The 16,039-nt window shown below is 45.9% G+C and overlaps 1 protein-coding gene across 6 annotated transcripts in view; it reads right to left on the reverse strand.

Annotated features, from left to right (window-relative positions):
- FLNA (filamin A) overlaps window positions 1-16,039 on the reverse strand; it is an 89,352-nt gene that overhangs the window by 31,916 nt on the left and 41,397 nt on the right. For all 6 annotated transcript variants that reach the window (XM_034434205.3, XM_034434203.3, XM_034434204.3 and 3 more), the window contains exons 18-28: window positions 12,785-12,875; window positions 12,106-12,275; window positions 11,650-11,767; window positions 9,634-9,896; window positions 8,149-8,746; window positions 6,064-6,237; window positions 5,411-5,573; window positions 4,126-4,286; window positions 2,595-2,765; window positions 2,389-2,512; window positions 929-1,085 (exon numbers count right to left, since the gene is read on the reverse strand). In XM_034434205.3, the coding sequence (XP_034290096.2) occupies window positions 929-1,085; window positions 2,389-2,512; window positions 2,595-2,765; window positions 4,126-4,286; window positions 5,411-5,573; window positions 6,064-6,237; window positions 8,149-8,746; window positions 9,634-9,896; window positions 11,650-11,767; window positions 12,106-12,275; window positions 12,785-12,875 (2,190 nt within the window). The remainder of the gene's footprint in view (window positions 1-928; window positions 1,086-2,388; window positions 2,513-2,594; window positions 2,766-4,125; window positions 4,287-5,410; window positions 5,574-6,063; window positions 6,238-8,148; window positions 8,747-9,633; window positions 9,897-11,649; window positions 11,768-12,105; window positions 12,276-12,784; window positions 12,876-16,039) is intronic.

Here is a 16,039-nt window from a genome sequence, read left to right on the forward strand (position 1 = left end):
ATAAAGTAAAATAAATAAATAAATCATCATCGTTGTTGGTGGTCATATAGTTACTGTAACCAAGATATCTAGACTGGAATTGACATTTATCAAGTTCTTACCAAGGATTTGGGATAAGGAGTTGTTGCTTGATGGTATTAAAGGTATTATTGCAGGATGTAAGCTTTTCCAAGTAAAGCTGCCTTTTGCAATGGATTGATAATGATTTTGTCAGAGCCCATGGTATTATTATAATTATACTCATAGTACTATATACTATTATTTATTACGTTATTTTCATAGACTAAATGTCTGGGAGTCAACTCATTCACTTATTTGGGATAAAGATAGATAGATAGATAGATAGATAGATAGATAGATAGATAGATAGATAGATAGATAGATAGGTAGAGGATGACTGTGGAGGAGCTGTGGTCATAACTAACTGAATCATACAATAGAGACCAATGAAGACTTTGCAGAGCTCAGATTCATCACTTTATAGTTTATGGCCCTTAGTTCAGGAGTTTGAATAAAAATCGATATAGGTTCTCAATCTCATAAATGTCATCTGATCAACAGCTAGAAGCTGAGTAAGGAAACATTAAGAACTTAGATTCTCAAAAAAACAGAATACCCCACCACTCATGACGTGTCCCAAGTATGAAGCAGCATTTGCACCATTGGCAATATGAATCAGAACATCATTGCAGGAGGCTGCAGCAGGTGATTTATGTCTTTGCCACCATGCAACTGGGCTACCCTTTAGATGGACTACTCTGTTTTTGAAGACTGTCTGGAAACCTCACAGTGCAGAATGCAGCTGTCTGACTACTGGTATTCATTCTGAAGGATACAGTTGTGCACACATCTAGCAACTACAATAACTCCCATCAAGAACTCATTTGATCTCCTTGCAATCCCATCTCTGTGGCCTATTTCTACTTACCGTGATCTGTACAGCCAACAAGCCTTCTCCAGCATCCTTAGCGTCAATTGTAAACTCTACTGGCAAACTGGCTGGAACACCTGTAGTGTTTAGTCCGGGACCACTGGCCTTTACCTTGCTAGCATCATGAGTAGGTAGAACCTTAACTTTGAATGGGCTGGAGAAATACAAGAAAGAAGAAATGTGAGGGCTAAGTAGATATATGAGTTTATCAAAAGGTCTAAGGACATCTGCACTTCTAAGGTGCACAAATGCTCCTCAGCATCAGAAATTATTGTAATTGTCCTATTTTACAACACAGTATAGTCTTCCCAAACTGACACCCATCCAAGAAATCAGAATGGTACCCTCAGAATTCACTTCCGCCATGTTAAATTGAGTTTTGAGAAGTTCACTCTGAATATATTGAAAATGCATCAGATTGAAAAAAGCTGGAACTGGGATTAAGGGCTGCCCTTTTCAAGTTAGAGGCAAGGGCAGACTCAATGAGAGAGCTTTTGGTGCAGCTTCAGCAGAAGCAACTGTAGATAAACAGGGGAATTCCAAAGGTGCATCCATGCATCCATGACCTGGATGACTGAGAATCTCTGCAGACTTTTTAGCTATACAATTAGGGATGAACAACCTCTGAATGGTGTGGGAGTAGGAATGGTTTCCCAGAGAAAAAAAATTGCAGACTACAGGAACCAGGAGCACTACTCAGGTGACCCTGAGGACACAGATAAACCTCCAAGTGCTTCAAGGACTCTCTAATAAAAGGATGCAAATGACCAGCTCTCTGCAAGGGGTATAAATCCTTCCATTCCCCACTATGCTGTCAGAGCTAAAGTAGCTTCTTGGATGAGAAGCAAAATGTCTTCAAAAGAAAAAACAAGGAAGTCCAGTTGCCTCCTGAAAAAGCACCTTTGGGACAACCATGACCTGGATGACTGAGAATTTCTACAGACTATAAACAGGGGACATATTCCCCCGAGTATCTTCTGCCCTTAAAAAAATGGATGGTGCAAGCTTTTTTGACTTTTTTCTCATGTTGCAAACGAAGGTAATGAGGAATATTGAGCGTTAGCCCAAGTAAGCATCCCAGTGGCTCTTAAGAGTTGCTAACTAGGCAATTTCTATTTTCTGCAAGTTCTATTACCATGGAATAAAACCCAGTTGACATTTTGTTACCACCAGGTCTGCCCTTTCTTCATGGTTGAAGGCCTCAAAAATGACTGTTTCACAGACTGTTCACTATGTCACTCTAGAGTAAATGTAATGCAGGAAACCACCATGGAAGGTATCCCAAATGCTACAGAAGCTCTTCTCAGGCCCTCTGAGCTTCCACTTTTCAAATATGGTTCTTTGGGAGAAGAGAGGTCTGTTAATCGTAAGAATCAGAAATCTGTCAATGAACGCTATGTTTCTGCATTTCTGCCACAGAGGCTTCTGTTCTTTGGCCTCCGCCAATCTGTTCCTACCTGTGAGGCACCTCATCGTCTCCATAACGCACAGCAATGCTATACGGTCCTTCACGACTTGGCACGTAACTTGCAGTCTGAGTACCATCAGCATTATCCACTACATCTACAGGTTCAACTACTCCTGTAGGACAAGGGCAAGAGATGAGGGATGAACCAAGCTCAAAGGAGACACCATTTGTCCAGTCAAGTGCAGATTTACTTACCCTTTGGACCTTGAACTTTCACATCGAGGGGTGCCACACCTGCCTTGCTGGTGTCCACTGTAAAGGACTGGGGAACATTGGCTCTGACGACACCAGGAGTCAGGCCAGGGCCTGAACATTTTACCTTGGATGAATCCACCACATCATGCACAGGGACTTTGAATGGGCTTCCTACAGAGAAGAAAGAAACATAACTTGAGTCAAGGAACTGCAACTTGGAGGAAGCTTCCTGTAGTTCTTAAAAAAGGTTATTTGATTTCACGCCATCCATTGCTTACTGTGAAAGAGACACATTTGTAATCCTTATTTTCACAACCTCTCTGCTATTCTTTCTGCTCACCTCTCTGGCCTTTAAGGAAGCTTGGGAAATGTGAGATTTAGCGAGTGACCAACCAATTTGAGGACTCTGAACAGGTTCCAGCCATAGGGAACCATACCTAGTATGGTTACCTAGCCATACCTGCTACTAGTGACCAGCACCAAGATGTTACAATAGCTTGGACAGACGCCTTGTATTCAGCCCAGGATACCGCACTATACCCACCTGATCCTATGCCAGAATTTCCTACTCCACCCTTCCTGGTTTGGTAATTATTGCTTAGATAAGAGCAGCTGAATTGCTCCAAAACCTAAACACAACTTATGGGCTCCTCTTTTCAGAAGCAACCAAGCTGAAGACATCATGCCGTTAACCTTTTAGTCAAGACTAACCATTCCACAGTAGTGGCTTATACCTATAGAAATGATGGGAAACCTGTGGTGCAGTGCAGAGATTGAGGTTCTGAATTGGGAGAGTCCTGAGCCAAGTTCCTTGTTCAGCCACAAACACTGTGCCAACCACTATTTTTCAACCTAATGCACCTCATGGGATTGTTATTGTACAAATAAAATTTATCTAATTAATAAAATTAGATTCCACACAAGTTGTCCCTTCAGCTCCCAGAGAAGCAGGTGGATATAAATGCAGTAAATAATGAGGCAATAATCTTTGGGCCAAAGGTTGGATAGGGCCTACAAGGCTTCTTCCTCCAGTGGAAACTACATGCCTAGAATGGAGAACGAGGAGGCCTGGCTGCCTCTTCCATCATCAAACTCATCACTACCTTTCTGCCCATATTGCAAGGAAAGTGACTTCCTCTTTCTTTATACCAGAGTCATCCAACCACATTCAAAGAGATTGAGTCTCCTTCTCCATAGAGAGACTACTACTCTGTAGGTGCATAAGGCTTCAAGAGGGGAAGACCACTACTCAAATACTGTTATCATATCATCCTATAAAAAGGCAACCCAATCTTTTATCTTGGAATTGTTTCCCCAACCTAGGCTGATCATAGCCTAAAAAACAGCCAAGCTAGTGACTATGACGAGTTGTCAAATGCATTTAAGCTATGTTGCACTTGTGGCCCAGATAGGTGACCTGTTGAAGTCTTGAGGGATTGCCACCACCAAGCCAGTTCAGTTACCAAATTCTAACTTCTAATCAGCACTGCTATTACTAGCCTATTATCACTACATCCAGATCAAGTCATACCTGGCACTTGGTGGCCACCGTATGTGACATTAAGGTTGTAGGTGCCAGGCTCATAGGGGATGTACTCCACAGAACAGCTGCCATCTTTGTTGTCAGTGCAGGACATTTTTGCTTCAGAGGGACCTTCAACTGCTAGGCCCAGGCCACCAGTACCAGCACCCCTGTAGCAGAAAGAAGGAACAATGGGGTCATGCATTCCAAAGAGGGCCCTGAACTTTGAACCAAGCCTTCCATTATAGGGAATTGCAGCTGCTATGAGAGAAAGAGAGAGAGAAAGAAAGAGAAAAGGAATCTAAAAGTTAAAGCAGTTCAGTGACTACATCAGTCTGGAGGGATGGGCAGCCCCCGATTTCTACGTTCCAATTTGGAGCCAATGTATTTGTAAAGTTTACAAAGTCAGAAATCATGGACACCTGAAGGATGTAGCTATATCTTACTTGGATTTCATCTATATAGCCCTGCGCTTCTGTTTAAAGCCCTAAAGCCTACTTAGGGCTACCTCTAATGGCTTTATTATTTGTCTTCTCGGCAATGGTATGCACTTCAGAGCCTTCCAAAACCCACCACAAACTTGCATCTTAGCCTAAAACGCTTTGCAATAATCTCAGGGGGAAGCATCAAAGTAGGGGATTTGCTTGAAGAGTGTACAATCCGAGTTCCAGCACCATATAGAGTGCCCCAAAGCCTTTGGTATGGGCTCCCAGAGCAAATCCCAAAACTGATGACAAACTGTAATTTTTTTAGTGTGATTACAAGGGGGAAATTTTGCAAATCGCAAAATACAGGAGGGAAGTGATCGCGCTATCTGTACTTGACTAATTTGACTCTCTCAATGCCTGCCTTCCCTCCCCTCCCCCCTCCCTCAGCAACATTCTACTGAAAGGCTAGATGCAACCATATATATATATATATATATATATATGTGTGTGTATAGTTAATATTTCGGGTTTCTTCCCGTGTAATTGTGGATATATCCCTAAAAGGGATATATCCACAATTACACGGGAAGAAACCCGAAATATTAACTATACACACATACATACCCGTGAAAACTTACATAAACATATATATATATATATATATATATATATATATATATATATATATATATACACACACACACACACACACACACACACACACACACACACACACACATATTCTTGATCAACTTTGATATATCCCTTTTTGAAAGATGGGTAAAAGTAGCCAGCCAATACTAAGAGCTACTCTTGTTCATTCCTCCTTTTCAAATGCTGCTGCATTCTCGCTTTCTAATGTTTACCTCGTCTCCACTGTGAACTTATTGGGCTTGTTAGTAGTCCCACTTTGGATGCCGGGCCCATGCACTCTCACCCTTGCAGGGTTACATCCTTCAGTTACCGGTACACGGAAAGGGCTACTTGGGACAGGGCTGCCATCATAGGTCACATCAACTGAGTGGACACCTAAAGGGAGACAAGAAAGGTTATGCTCCTCCTAAGCACTTTGGGAGATTAAACAACTGGACACACTTCTTCATCTAACACAAACACATCCTATGTTGGCTCTTTGAGGTAGTCCAGGCAAGAAACTGTGAGTTCTAACACTACCCTTTATTCGAGGATTTCAATAACAGAATCTTGCAAGCCTGAAAGTACCTTTCCCCTCCTTTGTTCTTGAAAACTAAGAAGGAAATCCCTTCTGAGATGTTCTGTCTACCTCCACTGCTCCTTCAGACTCAGATTCCATTTATCAGACTGTCTGGGCTGTGATTCTTCCTCCTGTCTCCCAAAATTATTCCTATATACTAAGGCATCCTCTCATCTTAAAAAAAAAAAGCAGCAGGCTTGCAGGTCGAGTGGACCAAAAATCTCAGAAGAACTAGTTCCTTCTGTCCCAACCCATGTCAACCAAGACCTCTCCAATACCCTTATATATCTCTTTCCCCTAACTCACCATCTTCATAAGGTGTGTACTCCACCTTGTAGGTACCATCGCCATTGTCACGCACATAGCTCTCTGTAAGGTTTCCTGAAGGATTGGATACTCTGGTTTTGATGTGAGGGCCCCCGGATTTAGTCAAGGCTCGGGCATCCACATTGAATTCTGTTGTGGCTTCACGGAATACACCTGGAGAGAGCACCAACAGCATCAGTAAAGAAGACTTTGGATCAGGACTGTCAAACTCACGGTCCGTGGGCCGGATGCGTCACGCACTGGCCACACCCACAGCCAGTTTAGCAAAGGGAAAAAAGTCCCGATATGTCACGTGATGACGTTATGACGACACGAGTTTGACACCCCTGCCTTAGACTCTTCTAGCCTGCCTGTCCAAACTTCCACCTCCCTTGCATCTGATTTATGAACACTTTGGATCCCCTGTGACATCAGTACCACCAGGTAAGCTATTTTAACTTAGTACTCGTGGATCCAAACTGAAACTGAGAATGTCATCCTCAGCCTGTCCTGTTTACCATTAAACAAAATCATTATTTTTTTTGTCCTTTAAAATTTGTAATTTTATTAGAACACATATTGGACATTTACACAAAATACAACATATAAATAACTTATCATATTTAAGCATTGTTTCTTAGTGGTCTTCCAGTTATTCTTCTTCTTGCCCTTTATCTTAATCTATTACTCCATCTTCTTTACCTCCTTTTCCTTCCCCCCTTTTCCCCTATAAAGAACTGTACATTTTAGTTATCTCTTTACTATTATACATTTCTACCTTCATATTATATACATTTTTTATTCCACTCTGCATATGAGATACATCTCTATTTTGTACTTCTATTTTTCTCTCCTAATAGTTATTGTTCTTTATTGTTAGTCTTAAGCCAATTATACCATTTATTCCATATTCTATAATATTCTGTCTCTTCTTTTTCCTTAATTTCTTTTGTTAATCTGTCCATCTCAGCGCATTCTAAGATCTTATCTATTAGTTCTTCCTCTGTTGGGGTTCTTTCCTAAACAAAATCATTATTAATCATCATTATCCTGCAGCTGAGAGTCAGTTTGGTATAGTAGTTAAAGGGACCAGGTTAGAAACTGAGAGATTCAGAATTGTAGTCCCATATTAGGCATGAACGAACTGGGTGACCTTGGGCCAGTCACTCTCTTCTCAGCCCAAGGAATCAGGCAAGGACAAACCACTTCTAAAAATCTTTCCTTGAAAACTGCAGGGACCAGTCTAGGCAGTTTCCAGCAGTCAAGACCTACTTGAAGGCATAATAATAATGATGAAAACTAATCCTGCAGCCAGGAAACACCAGGGGTAGAGGGTTCCAACACAGACAGCTTTCATCCTCATATGCCAACTTTTCAGTACATTCTCATTCTCTTATAATAAAGCCCAGGGCTTATTTAAAAGGACTTGCCCACACCCTGTGTAACTAGCAACAAGCACATATAGACCATGCATTTTAGTTCCTGGTCTATATGGCTGTGAATGTTTTAGGAAAACAGCTAAAGTTCCCCGATACCCTTCTCTATGTATGCAAGAAACAGAATTAGTCCCCCAATAAACAAAGGCAGAAAACCTAAGTGGTGCTCAAGCATTTGCTTTTATAGGTAGTCCTCAATTAACTAAACACCCAGCAACAATTCAAACTTACAATGATACTGAACAAATAGTATTTACAATTGGTCCTCTACATTCTGGCCATGGCAATGTCTCCATGGTCACAAAATTGTGATCCAGGTGCTCAGTGACTGGCTTGCAATTACGACATTGCAACATCCCATGGTCATTTGTGACCTTCACTGCCAGCATCTCATAAGCAGTCAGTGGGGAAGCCGATAGAAAGTAGTAAATGATGACCATCACTAAGTAACATGGTTGTGTAATGTTGCACTTTAGGATCACATCCCTTAGCGATGGAAATTCCAGTCCCAACTGTTGTTGTTAACCTTTATTCTGCAGCCACAGAAAGTCAGGGGACACATTCATGAGATTCTCTATTCTGGCCTTAACCTACAGACAACTCAGTATCTGAGTCTCAAGTGCTCTGGATTATCTCCTGCCATTCTTACCTTTGCCTTCCACTCCAGGACCATAGACTTTAACGCCAGATGTATCCACCGCTGGTTCCACATTGAGCTTACTGGGGAAGTTGGGTACAGGCTGCCCCCCGTATTTAATGGTGATGGTGTAGATACCAGGGCAGAGTGGGATGTAAGTGATGGTGTAAGTGCCATCGCCATTGTCCCGCACGTGGACTTCGGCCTGCGTGCCACTTTCAGAGATGATCTCAATGGTGAGCTCAGCGCTCCCAGCACTAGAGCAATCCACGCTGAACTCTCCTGCCTGCCCCACGGTGGCATGCTCCAGCCCTGGTCCAGAGCACTTCACTTTGGATGGATCAAAGCCAGGCACCACTTGGGCTTTGAAAGGAGAGCCTGGCACATGGGTGTCCGCAAAGAGGATATTGATGTTGTACTCCCCTGGTTCCGTGGGCAAGTAGGAGACTGAACAAGTGCCATCTCCATTGTCCAGGCATTCTATTTTGGCCTCGCAGGGGCCTTCCACAGTCAGGCCGAGGCCTCCGTTCCCAGCTCCCTTGGTATCAATGGTAAAAGGAGCAGGAGTGCCAGCCAAGCCGCCCTTTAAGCCTGGTCCATAAGCCTTCACCTGTAGGGTAGGGTAAGGGAAGAGAAGATAAGTTGACTTAATTCATAAGCAAAATCTTCTTCAAGAAACCCCACAAAACATTGCACTGTATCCCCTTCCAAAGACAATCCTTTGCTGCTATACTACAACCAAGAGAGAGATAAATGCATTCCTTATAATTTGTATATATAAATCCAAGCTGTGACATTTTGCATGCTGTTGCCCACTAGCTGCAGTAATTTATTTATTTATTTAAAACATTTATATAATCTTGTATCAAATTCTGGGCAGCATCTCTCCCCATTCACCATGCTGGGTGCGACTACTATGAGCTGTAATGAAGCAACATTTGCAGGGACACACATTTCTCACATCTGAAGGAGGTCATTGTAGTGAGCAGGGGAAAATAAAGTGCATTGACCTTCTAAGTCTCCATCTACTCTCCAGACTACATTTTGAGTCACTACTACTTGGGAAGCTAAATATCAAAGGAAAGTTCTGAAGACAAGATTCTTATCTAGAAATTAAGTCTGTAGAAATCCATGAGACCTTTTCTGTGAATTGACCCAGCATCTCCGTTCACATACAGTGAGATTCAAGCACTGGCTGAGCCTTCAAATGATCATTTATCACATTACAACTGCCTCTCCAATATGTCACCTACTCACACACAGAACTAGACCCACGTTTACTCATCTGAATCCCCTTGCCTTTTCCTAGGAATGGCTCATGGCAATAAATAGGGTGTGATTCCTCGATACCCAGGATCGTATTCCCTAAATAGAATTCTCTTGGCTGAATTAGGGCAAGACTGTAGAATCTAATTTAGCAGAACAGGAGTGCTTTAAATGAGAAGGAGAGAATGGACAACATTTTCCAAGGCACCCATCGAGAACCAGGACTCTTACCTTGGATGGATTGGTGGGAGGTACTGCCTCCACTGGGAAGGGACTGCCCGGAACAGGGACACCATCATAGGTGACATCCACTTCGTAGGGTCCTTCTTCTCGTGGAATGAACTTCACCACACTGTTATCTGAGCTCAAGCCTGGCTCCACCTTGCAGGGCACAGGCTTACTGGATGGGCCTGTGATTTTGGCAGCCACCTTGCCTTGGCCTCCAGCACCTTTGGATTTAACAGTGAACTCCTGGTCTTTGCCCACTTCCACTTCTGCAAGAACCAAGTGCACATCTATGAAAATCAAATCTGGAATTGACCGGACATCTTTTGCCCCATTTCCCTCAGAATGAAGAGAGGATTCCACCCACAAATCTCCTATCCTTTACAAATGCTTTGCCAAGACATCTGAGGTGACCCTTCTTTTCCTAGGTAGTCATTTAGATATGCCTCTATTATACCAAGCCATGGGGAAGGTGACTGTACTTTGCAGCTGGAGTTAAGCTAAGGGGAGAGAATGATATTGTTGGCATGACTAATATTTCCTGGAAAAAAAAAAACAAGGCAGCCTTGGAATGCTTCCAGCCATTTTGCCCTGGCAAATGTCCAGGAAGGGAAAAGTTTTATTCAAGAACCACTAGGGAGGTTTCTAAAGACATGCCTATTCTTTAAGTATGTTTTCCATCACCCCATGGAACACTGGAACTATAGCTGAGGGAGGGGGCGGGCTGGAAACTGTAATCAATGTGTAAAAGGATATAGAGTTTTGCCTTGGGCTAGGAGTCATCCCAATTCAAATTTACATTGATAGTGAACAGACCCAGAAGGAGGCAAATTGTTTGGATATACAGTCATGCTGCACATCAGAGTTCCCCAACCTTTCCGGTTTTGTTGCCTGGGGGAGGGGGGGGGAGAGAGGGAGGAAAGAAAGAAAGGGGATGATTCTGGGCAAGTGGCAGGCACACACACGCACAGCTCCATTTGTGCAAGCACTGGGCACGCATGCCACTTGTGCAAATGCCTGCGGCTCATGCAAGTGGGCACACATGCTTGCCCACCACTTCCACGGCCCAGTTCCGAATGGCTCAAGGCCCAGTAGTGGTCCGTGGCCCGGGGGTTGGGGACCCCTGATGTACATGCATGAACAAACACAGTGTAACTGGTGGAAGGTGAAGGGATAATAAGGGAACTTGGTGCTGCCTTATCACAGTTGTGTTCAATTCACCCATACAATTCAACACTGTATCAAATATATTTTAAGAGAGGGTTCGCAACCCTGGATTGGTCGGAAGCAAGGAGTTGGACGGCTAGGATGAAAATCACCATCATATTTCAGGATAAATCTGATGGAGACTGACAGATGTGGGGTGTATGTACATGAGAAATAGTTGAGCTAAACCTGTTGGCCACAATTTTGTGTAATATAATTTGGCTTTGAGATTCTCAAGCTTTCACTGATGGCAAAACCCCAAGGATGACTGGGCACCCAGAGTCTAAATTCTAACAGAACTGCACCTTTTATTTAAGCCATAAATATATTAGGTTCTATTTTGTCATTTGAAGCATGTCCTGTGCAAACTTCCCAGAGGCCATCTGGTCCTGACAGAAAGCTGGAACAAGCAGGCTTCTTGGTACAGTCCCAAAAGACAACTGTTAGCAGATGCTAGGCAGCAGTGTACACTGGCTTTTTATTGAACTCTCAATTCAGAGATGTGGAACCCAAAGCCCTCCAGATGTTGTGAGCTGCAATTTTCATCCATGCTGTATCGGCAACAGAATTAGACATACTGAAAAATCATTGTGTTTTTCCTTTTAAAGAAAGAAACAACAAATGCCCAGCTTCTACAGCAGCTAAAAAAATATGTTAGCCAAATGCAATAACAACATTTCCAGAAATTGAGAAGTGCCCAATTAAAAAAAAAAAAATCACAGCAATCAGAGAGTGCTGCTTTTGTGTTACTCAGCACCCTTCTCTGTGATTAGGAGGCAAAAGCAAGCAAAAAATTGAAGCTACTGGGATACATACTGTCTCCAAGCCCAGAGATCTTGATCTTGCTGAGGTCCAGGGTGGGAGCTACTCCCACATTGAAAGGACTTTTGGGAATGTGGTCTCCCCCATATGTTACATTTACTCCAAGGTTACCCTGAAATACAAGAGGTACACTATTACTGTTTGTATAGGCATCCTAGCCTGCCATTCATTCTTCCCCTTCTACGGGGCCCGCATCCTTCCTACTGACTTTCCATCTAGATGTTTCCCAGAAGTCACTTCCCCAAGAGTTACTTATTTAAGGAAAGAAGGGAGTAAGGCTGCCAAGTCCCATCCCCACCCCCCACCCTGGCTGACTAGCAAGATTTCAATTAAAAGCCTTGCTTTCCTAAAATGGTAAATCTGTACAAAGTCTCTAGTAGTTTGCTATTTAACAAGACACCATGTTTCAGCCATATCTCAGAAAATCACCCTCTCCTTCTCATAACTTACCTGCTGCACAGGGGTATATCTGACAGTATAGGTGTTATCGTGGTGATCAATTATTTCAGAGTCTCTTACGGCGTCTCCCTTGGCTGGGCCTGTGAACTGCACATCCAGCTTGGCCTTGCCAGCTGGCTTGGTGTTAACTGTGAAGTGAGTTGGCTTCCCCATCTCCACACCTGAGGAAGTAGGAGAAACTTTCAGAAGGACAGGCAAACGTTCCAGGCTGGTAAACATGCTTTCTGCTTTATTGATTTTTGTACCAAGAACTTCCATGGGGTAGAACAGAGTTTATTTTTTCCCGGGCATAACTTTGGGCGGTCGTGTTATATGATAAGTTGATTTTATGCTCACAAGATTAAAATTCATTCTAAAACTGGCACCCACCCTCCTTGTCCCATTTCAATATTGCAGTTAGGTTGCACTAATGGCTGCATGAGAACCTCAGGAAGCTCACCCAAGCACAGACAAGGGAATTATGCATCTTATCAAAATAAGTTAAAAGCCTGTCCGGGACACCGCTGCTTAATCCCAATATTTACAAAGCCTTTTGTTTTTATCCACGTTCAATGGGATTGAGTTCTGTTCCTTCTTCAGGTTGCTGGATCAGGAGTTCCAGACACAATTTCTAAGCTCCCGGCTCCTATTTGTAACGTACAGCCTCTTGCAAAGCATATCCCCAACTCACCAGTCCTGTTGAGGCCAGGTCCCTCAGCTTTGACTTTGCTGGCATCGTGCGAGGGTTCCACTCTGATTCTGATGGGGCTGGTGGGAGTGGCCTAGAGACGAAGAGGAAGCAGGTGAAAACGAGAACGATCTCCATGTGACTTATTTATTTATTTATTTATTTGTTTAAATTTCTATACCGCCCTTCTCCAAAATAGGACTCAGGGCGGTGAACAGCCAAGGTAAAAAACAATACATACAAAATTTAAAAACAGTTTAAAATAATTAAATTTGGCCGTAAATTAAAACAACCCCAATTTAAAATCAATTTAAAATCAACTCAAGCCAGCCCAGCTAGTTGAAATAAATGGGTTTTCAGGGCCCGACGAAAAATCCGGAGGTCTGTTATTGTACGTATCTCTGGGGGGAGGTTGTTCCAGAGGGTGGGCGCCATCACAGAGAAGGCTCTCCCCCTGGGGGTCGCCAGCCGACATTGTCTGGCGGACGGCACCCTGAGGAGGCCCACTCTGTGCGAGCGTACTGGCCGGTGGGAGGCTATTGGTGGCAGAAGGCGGTCTCGTAAGTACCCCGGCCCTAAGCCATGGAGCGCTTTAAAGGTGGTCACCAACACCTTGAAGCGCACCCGGAAGACCACCGGGAGCCAGTGCAGCTCGCGCAGGAGAGGTGTTACATGGGAGCGCTTCGTCGCCCCCATAATCCCCCGCGCGGCCGCGTTCTGGACCAGCTGGAGCCTCCGGGTGCACCCCAGGGGGAGCCCCATGTAGAGAGCGTTGCAGTAGTCCAGGCGGGTGGTGACGAGTGCCTGAGTGACTGTGCGTAGGGAGTCCCGATCTAGAAAGGGGCGCAACTGGCGTATCAGGCGGACCTGATAAAAAGCCCCCCTGGCCACGGCCGTCAAATGATCTTCTAACGACAGCCGTGCGTCCAGGAGGACGCCCAAGTTACGAGCCCTCTCCGTGGGGGCAAGTGATTTGCCCCCAATAGTCAGCGATGGCGTCAGCTGGCTATATCGGGACGCCGGAAGCCACAGCCACTCGGTCTTGGAGGGGTTGAGTCGGAGCCTGTTTCTCCCCATCCAGGCCCGCACGGCCTCCAGGCACTGGGACATCACTTCAAGGGCATCGTTGGGGTGGCCTGGGGTGGAGATGTACAGCTGGGTGTCATCAGCGTACTGATGGAACTCCACCCCGAAGCCACGGATGATCTCACCCAGCGGCTTTACATAAATGTTGAACAGAAGGGGCGAGAGGACCGACCCTTGTGGCACCCCACAAGCAAGGTGCCTCGGGGTCGACCGCTGCCCCCCTGTCAACACAGATTGCGACCGGTCAGAGAGGTAGGAGGAGAACCACCGCAGAACGGTGCCCCCCACCCCCAACCCCGCCAACCGGTGCAACATGATACCATGGTCGATGGTATCAAAAGCCGCTGAGAGGTCTAACAGGACCAGGATAGAGGAGCAACCCCTATCCCGAGCCCTCCAGAGATCATCCACCAACGCGACCAATGCCGTTTCCGTGCTGTGCCCAGGCCGGAAGCCGGACTGGAGCGGGTCTAGATAGACAGCTTCATCCAGGTACCGGGGAAGCTGTTGCGCCACCACACTCTCAACAACCTTCGCAACGAAGCGAAGGTTGGAGACTGGACGATAGTTAACCAAAACAGCCGGATCCAGAGAGGGCTTCTTGAGGAGGGGCCTCACAACTGCTTCTTTCAAAGCGGCCGGCAGGACCCCCTCACTCAAAGAAGCGTTAACAATCTTCTGGAGCCAGCCTCGTGTCACCTCCCGGGAAGCCAGTACCAGCCAGGAGGGGCATGGGTCCAATAAACATGTGGTTGCGTTCAGCCGTCCCAGGACCCTGTCCATGTCCTCGGGAGCCACAGGATCAAACTCCCCCCAGATAACACTCTCAAGACCTGCCTCAGTCATCCCGTCCGGACATACCCAGTCAGAGGCCAGCCCTTCCCGAATCTGAGCGATTTTGTCATACAGATACTGCACAAAGTCCTCAGCTCGGCCCTGCAAGGGGTCCTCCCGCACTTCCAGATGGAGGAGGGAGCGGGTCACCCTAAACAGGGCGGCCGGGCGATTATCTGATGACGCGATAAGAGCGGCAAAATGACTAGATTTCGCCGCTTTTATCACCACTAGGTAGGTCTTAATATGAGACCTCACCAGTGTTCGGTCGGATTCGGAGCGGCTGGTCCTCCAACTACTCTCCAGGCGTCTTTTCCGGCGCTTCATCTCCCTAAGCTCCTCGGAGAACCAAGGAGCTAGGTGAGTTTGGTGCCGGGTCAGAGGCCGCAAAGGCACGACACGGTCCAAGGCCCTGGCAGCCGCACTATCCCAGGCGGCCACCAGGTCTTCAGCCGAGTCATGAGCCAGAATCTCAGGAAATGGCCCAAGCTCCATCTGGAACCTATCAGGGTCCATCAGGCGCCTGGGGCGGAACCACCTGGTCGGTCCCGCCTCCCTGCGGCAGGGTGCAGCGGTTAGAAAGTCCAGTCGAAGGAGCGAGTGGTCAGACCATGACAAGGGTTCGATGACTATATCTCCTATATCAAGGCCACTCAACCACTGACCAGAGACAAAAACTAAGTCCAGAGTGTGTCCCCCTGTGTGAGTGGGGTCATGAATTAACTGAGTAAGGTCCATGGCCGTCATGGAAGCCATGAACTCTCGAGCCACCTCAGACGCTTCACCGATAGATGGCAGGTTGAAATCCCCCATGATGGCAAGTCTAGGGGTGTCCACCGCCACCTCGGCTATAACGTTAAGCAGCTCGGGCAGGGCCGTTGCCACGTGGCAGGGAGCCAGGTACGTGACCAACAAGCCCATCTGTACTCCACGACCCCACTTCACAAAGAGGGACTCACATCCGGCTATCTGTGGAACAGTGGTCTCCCTCGGATCCAGACCTTCCTTTATAATAACCGCCACCCCCCCGCCCCTGCCCTGAGCCCTCGGCTGATGAAATGCACGGAAGCCTGGTGGGCATATATCCACGAGGGGAACTCCCCCCTCCTGGCCCAACCAGGTCTCCGTAATACCCGCCAGGTCCGCCTCCCCCTCCTGAATAAGATCGTGAATGAGGGGGGCTTTATTAACAACGGACCTGGCGTTGCATAACATCAGCCGAAGGCTCTGGCCCTGAGAATCTGGACAACCTGGGGAACGAGAAAAGCATTGGGGACCGGAGTGTGCAATCGCTCTAAGATAGCGAGTGCGCATTCCCTGAACATGATGTGGTCCCCA

Source organism: Pantherophis guttatus, chromosome 2 (assembly GCF_059756535.1).
Source record: "Pantherophis guttatus breed Tessera chromosome 2, ASM5975653v1, whole genome shotgun sequence".
Taxonomy (NCBI): domain Eukaryota; kingdom Metazoa; phylum Chordata; class Lepidosauria; order Squamata; family Colubridae; genus Pantherophis; species Pantherophis guttatus.